At 34.0% G+C, this 7,604-nt stretch overlaps 1 protein-coding gene across 1 annotated transcript; it reads right to left on the reverse strand.

The window, feature by feature from the left end:
* Positions 1 to 136: 136 nt before the first annotated feature.
* Positions 137 to 3,471, reverse strand: LOC132300910 (protein FAR1-RELATED SEQUENCE 5-like). The gene is made up of 7 exons (XM_059798217.1): positions 3,023 to 3,471; positions 2,579 to 2,882; positions 1,641 to 2,498; positions 1,138 to 1,218; positions 472 to 570; positions 258 to 338; positions 137 to 157 (listed from the first exon to the last, which is right to left on the reverse strand). Exons 1-7 carry the CDS (start codon positions 3,469 to 3,471, stop codon positions 137 to 139), a joined length of 1,893 nt encoding a protein of 630 aa, XP_059654200.1.
* Positions 3,472 to 7,604: the final 4,133 nt, after the last annotated feature.

Below are 7,604 nucleotides of genomic sequence, written 5' to 3' on the forward strand. Positions count from 1 at the left end.
AACAATATAAAAACAATGTGAAATACATACTGTAATGATTGTCAAGTATGAAAGAGTCATTGAATTGGTCGATCCATCTCCGCGATTAGCATTTCGGACGTTCGCTTGACACTTGATTCACAATTGTTTAAATCTGCTATCTTTCAATATGATCATACTGCAAAATCCAATCAAATTAGATACCATGACAACACAGAAAAAAAATGAAAAACAAAAATATAGTGGCATGAATTGAGTTCATGAGGACAACTACGTACTTTATCAATTCTGAAACCATCACTGAAGTAATCATCATATGAATAATTGGTATTGGAATTGCATAAATCGGCAACAAAGGTCTGTAACATTTTATATTTTTCCTTATATATTATAAACAATTAATTAAATAATTATGCAACTTTGTATATTGCAATTTATATGTTGGTTCCATCTTAACAGCAAACTTGCCTGGTTAGTTAATGGAGTACTTACTTCACCAGGTGGTTGCGAAAACCTTATCTGATGCATTAAACGTTGTGGTGGCGTCATATAACTGTCTTCATTAAGAAATTCAATTGGAATTTCACAGCCCTACAAAATAAATGTTGTAAAACATTTAACCAGATAATAACTTGTAGCCATAATGAACATGTTAAGCAGCAAGGGAAGCTGTCAGACAGAAAATTGAAGAGGTGGATTGGGCTGGCTTATGTTGGTGTGGGGCTAGACCTAGATGGTCTATTCATTCAGTCTTAGTTATGCAAAGAGCAGTTATTAGTTATTACTTAACAATTCTTCCAACAACAACCCTTTGCATTGGCAGCAAGGTGTTACTTATGTTATAAACAAGTTCAAACAAATTGCATGATAAGATTGCAAGAGCACCTAAGGATCTAGCTAAATGTATTTTATGGGAAGTTTTAAATGTGATGGGACTTCATCTCCAAGACATTTTGTAACTTTCCATTGCTTTGTAGTTTAGGTGTTTGAGAGGGAAACATTTCTAGGACTATGTTTTGTTTTAATGAGGGTATGCCATCATTTCTCTCCATGTAATATTTGTTTATATTCAATACACTCGTATCATTTAGGGGGAAAAAAAAAAAAAAAAACAAATGTTATGCAATGTGTTGAAAATAGTTATGTAACAATACTCACATTCACTAACACGTGGTAGGGGATTGTTCCACTATGAGTACTGGCACCTGCCTCTCCGGATTGAAGGCCTTCATTGCAATTCTACAACACAATTGTGAGAAGTATTACGTATGCATAATTTAATACACAGAACTGGTATTACTTATGAAACTACTTGGAAAACAGTAAGGGGATAAAAGTACCTAAAGCTGAACTGTTCGTTTCATTGATTTTGTCTTATTGTGACTCTTTAGCTCCATGGTCGGTTTTAACCTCTTAAATTTTTCTTTCCGTGTATCTTTACACATGAGGCCATTGGAGATTTTGTCAGTAATTATGTTGCTCTCGTGATATTGGTTTTTGCCTTTACCACCACTATAAATTGCATTCCTCCCAGCAAACCTACGCCTACAACTTGATTGGGTAATTTTTTTTCCACTCCATGGCTTTTACTAACAAATCATTGTATCCGTCCTTATCCTCTGATTAATGGATGAAATTTCAGTCATAGTATGAAAAAGTACCCTGTGCCGTCTCCTAACCTCAATTTTTGGTTCAGCATCGACAATCACTTCACCGGAAAGATTTTCCTCCAAGCTGCCATCTCTTACACTTTTAGTCCACCTTTTTAATATATATCGACGAGGCAATGTATTGGCGAACATGGATTCATTTAGGATTTTCAAACTATGCCTGCACATAATACTCTCCTTTTCAAATTTACAACAAGAACATAACAATTCATCTTCTGATGTCCTCGTCACGTCGCATTGCATTCCATCCTCACCAACGACTTTGTAAACACAGCCTCCGTTGCCCTCAATGGGACTGCAACCAATGATCCTCTGACTGGCACTAGCTGCTAAGAACTCCTCCTGGAAACTATTAAATATAACCTTTGTGTACAGGTTTGCCGCCTGTACTAATATGTTACAGTTTGTTTTCAGTTGAGGTAGATTGTGGAGCAACCCATTCTCGGCTACATACTCCTTGTAACGCTTGTCGGACAACAGCCTTTCAAAGTGTGTGAAGAAATCTAGAAGAATTAGTTGACTGGATAAGTATGCCTTTAAGCAACTATTGAAGCTTTCACTCAGTTGTGTGCTGTGGATACCCGCAGACCAGGCACGCTTAATAAATGTCATGGCCCATCTATGTTTCAAACCTAACAGATTTGTAAACCATATGTTACCAACAACGCCATATTCCGTTATCATTAAATTCCATTCCCTGGTAAATTCTTCCTCCTCCTCAATTTGAAACATTAATTTTGATAACATCTTCTTAAAGCCTTGCGCACGTCTAAACAAGAACCCTAGATGCTTCTGTGCATTTTGCATTAGGTGCCAAACACACAAATAATGTTTTGTCCCTGGCATCACCTGCAAAATTATTTTCTATAATATAACAATGTAATAATGCAAAAGGAAATACAAAGAGTGAAGATCTGAATTGAAATCACCTGCATCAATGCCTTTCCCATTGTAGCATCTTGATCAGTGAAGATTGTCTTTGGCGCTTTACCAGACATTGCTTTCAAAAATATTTCAAACAACCAGATAAACGACTCTGCAGTCTCGTCATACATGAACGCTACTCCAAACACAGCAGTCTCCCGGTGATGATTCAACCCCAAGAAACTTCCAAATTGACGGTTGCCATGTATAACTTTGTATGTTGTGTCAAAACTTACTACATCTCCAAAATTGCAATAATCAACTATCATTTTTGAATCAACCCAGAATATGTTAGTGATCATTTGATCACTATCCAAGTATGAAAGAATAAAAGAAAGATGGATCTTCATAAGACTGAGTCTCAAAATAATTCATTAACCGCATCTCCATATTCGAGCTTAGTTTGTCTTCGGGTCCTTATATGGTTTAGCAAATCCAACTTCATGTACCCGATTGATTCTTTTCCACCAGCTTGCCTTCCCATCAACTCATATGAATTCCGAGGGCTTATTCCTGATTCAGAAGCCAATTCCAAATCAATGGAGTGAACGCGGCTAATTCTATGTTGCGACGGCAGCATGTGCATGCATTCATCAATCATCAATGGGTGGTTGTGGCTTTCAACAAATTTTGTAAATTCAAACTTATACGTATACTTGGAAACTTGAATAAGCATTCGAGCAAGGCAACCAGTTCGTGTTTCGGCCCTGGGAGTCTTCGTATTACTGTTCCGAATGTCGTCACCCCTGAAACCCTCCTTGCAACATGTTAACAATCTCGATGACAGTTTACCAGTCTTCTTGCTCTTATTAAAATACTCTTTGCGAATGCTAAAATCGACTCGACCGACATATGAATTATAGAAATCATATGCCTCTTCCTCAGTTTCAAACTTCATACCTATTCTTGGTTTCCATTCTACGACATCTACCCCTGCAATAGGAGAGTTTTCTGTATATGTGGTGTCTTCGATGTTATTTAATACCTCTTCTATTTCAATAATTCAAATCAGAAACCTACAATTAAAAAAAAAAAAAAAAAACATTTCAACGAAGGGCTATGTTGTAGGTATGAATTATTAATTGGAAATATTTTTTGACCTATTAACATAATTTAAGATAGTATAATGTATCAGAGAACCAACTTCCTCAACTGCACATATTTTAATTTTGCTACGAATAACAAAATAAATGATTTATTTCACTTTTTCCAACTCAAACATGCATTTCTAACCTTTTTGGGCCTTCTATTTTAATAAAAATTACAACTATGTTCAATTATTCATTTAACTTTTTCCAAATCAAACATGGACTTGCAAACTTTTTTCGGCTTATTTTAAGAAACATTACAACCATGTTAAGTTAGGAGTATAAGAAGAAATAACAATAAGAATTGGAAAAACATTTCCATGTCAAGAAATCAAGAGTAGTAGTGTGATGTAGCTAATCATGCAACCAAACAACATCCCAACTAATTTGACAAATTAAAACAAAGACAAACCAACAAGAAACAAATATTAAAGAGAGAATATGAAAAAACTAAAACATTTGTAGAAAGTGCACATGTTATTAGCCAAAGATAACTTTACCAACAGACTAGAACAAAAAAGAGCATAAATTTTTACCCAAAACTGAAAACTAAATAGATAAAAATTAATAATAATAATACTAATAATAAGAATAACCAGAGAACATCATGAAAGCTACCACACAGATAGTAACAGAGTTAATTCAGTAAAATAAGAAAAGGAATCCAAACATCATGATCAAAGAAAATACACTCCAAATAGAATTATTATTAATGAATAATCAGAAGCAAAAAAATAAAATAACAAGTTAATTTCTCTTATTTTAAAGAAAGATACATACCCCAAAGACATAGACAAATCCATTGGAGTAGCAAAAATAATGCCTCTATCTCTCACAAGGACTAAAACCCATGACCTTTGGATAGAGCTACATTATTTTCTTTGCAACTTCAAGTCCCAGAGAACCCATTCTTTCTCTCTCACACACACACACATAGAATGACACAGTGACTTTTTAATTCAAAACTTAGTGATCACTTCTTGACAAAGGTGAAGAAAAAGGGGAAGATAGAAATAAAGGGTCAAAAGGACATGAACAAGCCAACTATCAATGTCAATAGACATGAGAAGATGGACACTTTCAAATCCAAATCACTGTTACAACCAACAACAACAGAAGGTTGTGGTGAAAAGAATCTGAATTGCTTCTCCTTCACTCTTTTATTAATATATATATCTAATTTAGTCAAGAAGCTTTTTTTAGTTCATTGTTTATTTGTTTCCTTACTTTTCCCATTTGTGTAACTGACAATGATGAAATGTGGGAGCATTAGTTTGTGGGAAATGATGAGAAGGACTTCAGCTTATTTTGAAAAACATTACAACCATGCTAAGTTATTTATAATGAACAATCATAACTCTCAATGGAAACTTACATTTCATTCAATGGAAAATTTATTCTAACATATTAAATTGGAAGTGTAAAACCTTCATTTCTTATTATACAGAATATCCCAAATATATTGTAGTGTTTATCACGAATAAAACACTGCATTACAAGAATACATTGGAATTTTTATTCTAACATCTTAAATTGGAAGTTTAAAACATAATATATAATATAGAATATCATAACTTTTTCACAATTTAATAATATAATTTTCACAATTTCTGATTCAATTTTTCACAATTTAATAACACTTCAAGAATAACCAAACAACACGAATGAAACACAATGTCATACGATTCACAAATTCACTTACAAAACCAGTACACTGTAGCTTTGTCTTCCTCGACCTTAAATCAACCACACGACACTGCACATTCCTCTTCCCCACCGTTCAATCAAGCCTTTCCAAAGAAATTGTAATTTTGGAAAGAACAAAATTAAGGAAAGCTGGGATAATGTAGGAAAAACCAATTTATTTCTTTCTATATTTTGGGAGAGAAAAAGAAAGAAGATTAAGAATAGACGCTATACCTTCGTCACTGTAGCTTCCTCTTCTCTGACGTTTAATCAAACCTTTAGAAATAAATTGTAAATTTGGAAAGAAGGAAGAAAAATCGTATTTAGAAGAGGCGATTCGTCACTGTAGATTCCTCTTCTCCGACGTTCAACCAAACCTTTAGAAAGCAATTGTAAATTTAGAAAGAAGGAAGAAAAATTGGGAGAGAAGAAGAAGAAAGAAGATTAGACGAAGAGGAGCGAAAATTGCAAATTTGGAAAAAAGGAAGAAAATTTGGGAGAGAAGAAGAAGAAAGAAGATTAGAAGAAGAGGCGCTAAATTTGTTCCAGAATTTCCAATTTGCTGTTTAAACCTGAATTTCAATTTGTGGAATTTCGTATATGTATGTATGTATAATTTCGTCTATGTGTGTATTGTTTGTATATGTATCTGTGTGTATATATACTTTTTTAACCCAAAGTCCTGTTTGGACCTTTTTACCACCGCTATAGTGCCTGAACAGTGCGAACAGGAGGGAACAGATTCTACTGTTCCACAAGAGAGGATTCTAATCCATGTGGAGGATTTGTGAGGTCCAGCTTACAGTCGGTGAGTCGGAATCTTCCTTCCTTTTTAAGTTTTTTTTTTTCCCTTCCTTTTTAAGTTAACAGACTAAATTTGACACACCAACATAACAGCAAATATGTGGGAAAATATAACATTTTTTCATTAATAGTATCACTATTATAAATTGGTAACTGAATCGATATTGGTTATCATATATGAAACCCCCTACCACACTTTACTCTTTCCTCTAACAAACCCCCTTAACTAAGAATTGCCTCTTAAATTATCAAAAAATTGCATTTGAAGGACAAAAGATCATCGAAGTTGCTCATGTACCAAATTGAAATGGCACAGTTTTATTGTTTTAGTGGCATGCTATTGCTGACTTGTCAATTGCAATCTGAACAACCAATGGAATTGCGACAGCATAACACCTTTTCATAATAACTGCATATGCTTGCCAAACACTGCCTTACACTATCGCCAAAAGGTAGTTCCAAACACTGCCTTACTATCTCTCTGTAAAACCTGTATAGAACCTCTCTCTCTCTACACTCTCTTACGATCTCATTTTCCGGCAAGGCAACCAGGGTAGGCGACGACCTGTTTGAGGGCAGCAAACTCGGGCGGGAAAGAAAGGCAACCTAAATCACCGATCAATCGCAACCTCCTGCAGCAGACTTCATCGACCAAATGGGTCTTCAATGAAGTGTAAGCCAACAATAATAAAATACATGGTTCCAATGTATAAACGTTCTTAGAAGACATAACAGCCATCTTCAGCAGTTTGTATTTGAGATCAAATGTTGCAGGAAACGCTCTTCAACCCTCTAAACTGAATGATGTATTTCAAAACTTCTTTCATGTATATATAAAGGACTGTGACTGTTTCTTCAACTCTGCCAAAAGGAGACATATTGGTTCCATCAACCAACACGCGCTGTAAATAAGTAACAATTATAAATTAAACTGTAGTTATATGATACAACATCACATCTCTTAAATATGGATAATTATAAAATCATTTAAAATAAAAGTTAAGATTAATTATTATAAGAAGACCATTTTTTTTTACATTCATCCACTTGGTCTTATAATTATTATTAATCTTTTATTTTGAAAAAATATTTTTGAAACGATGTTGGTGTGCACACTTTTTATTAAATTATCTATATTTAGAAAATCACTTGTTTCATACAACTTGAATGAAGTCCCTTCGGGTATGCTAATATTGGATCAAGGACATCATTATATTATTTAATAATATAGGACTTCAACGGTCACAAACATTAATACACTCAACTTCAAGATTATACATAAATACTGCATATTCTAAACAATAAAGTATTATGTCATGATTTGGTCCTACCGTGTCTCAATAAGGACACATCATGTCTCATAAAGGACACTTATAATTTTCCATACACACGTGTACAAATATGGAAAACGAAATATATTAGGATAATAGAATATAAATAATTGAGATCACAA

Source organism: Cornus florida, unplaced genomic scaffold, assembly GCF_030987335.1.
Source record: "Cornus florida cultivar Cherokee Brave unplaced genomic scaffold, ASM3098733v1 CherokeeBrave_3.0.0_Hap2_Chr03, whole genome shotgun sequence".
In the NCBI taxonomy this organism is placed as follows: domain Eukaryota; kingdom Viridiplantae; phylum Streptophyta; class Magnoliopsida; order Cornales; family Cornaceae; genus Cornus; species Cornus florida.

What these genes read in the sequence shown, in the direction of transcription:
- LOC132300910 (XM_059798217.1), bottom strand. Translation starts at nt 3,471, where the DNA reads ATGAAGTTTGAAACTGAGGAAGAGGCATATGATTTCTATAATTCATAT. An exon ending in TGGGAAAGGCATTGATGCAG is followed by an intron (nt 2,499 to 2,578) that starts GTGATTTCAATT and finishes ATAATTTTGCAG; the next exon opens with GTGATGCCAGGGACAAAACA. An exon ending in TTTCGCAACCACCTGGTGAA is followed by an intron (nt 339 to 471) that starts GTAAGTACTCCA and finishes AAAATGTTACAG; the next exon opens with ACCTTTGTTGCCGATTTATG.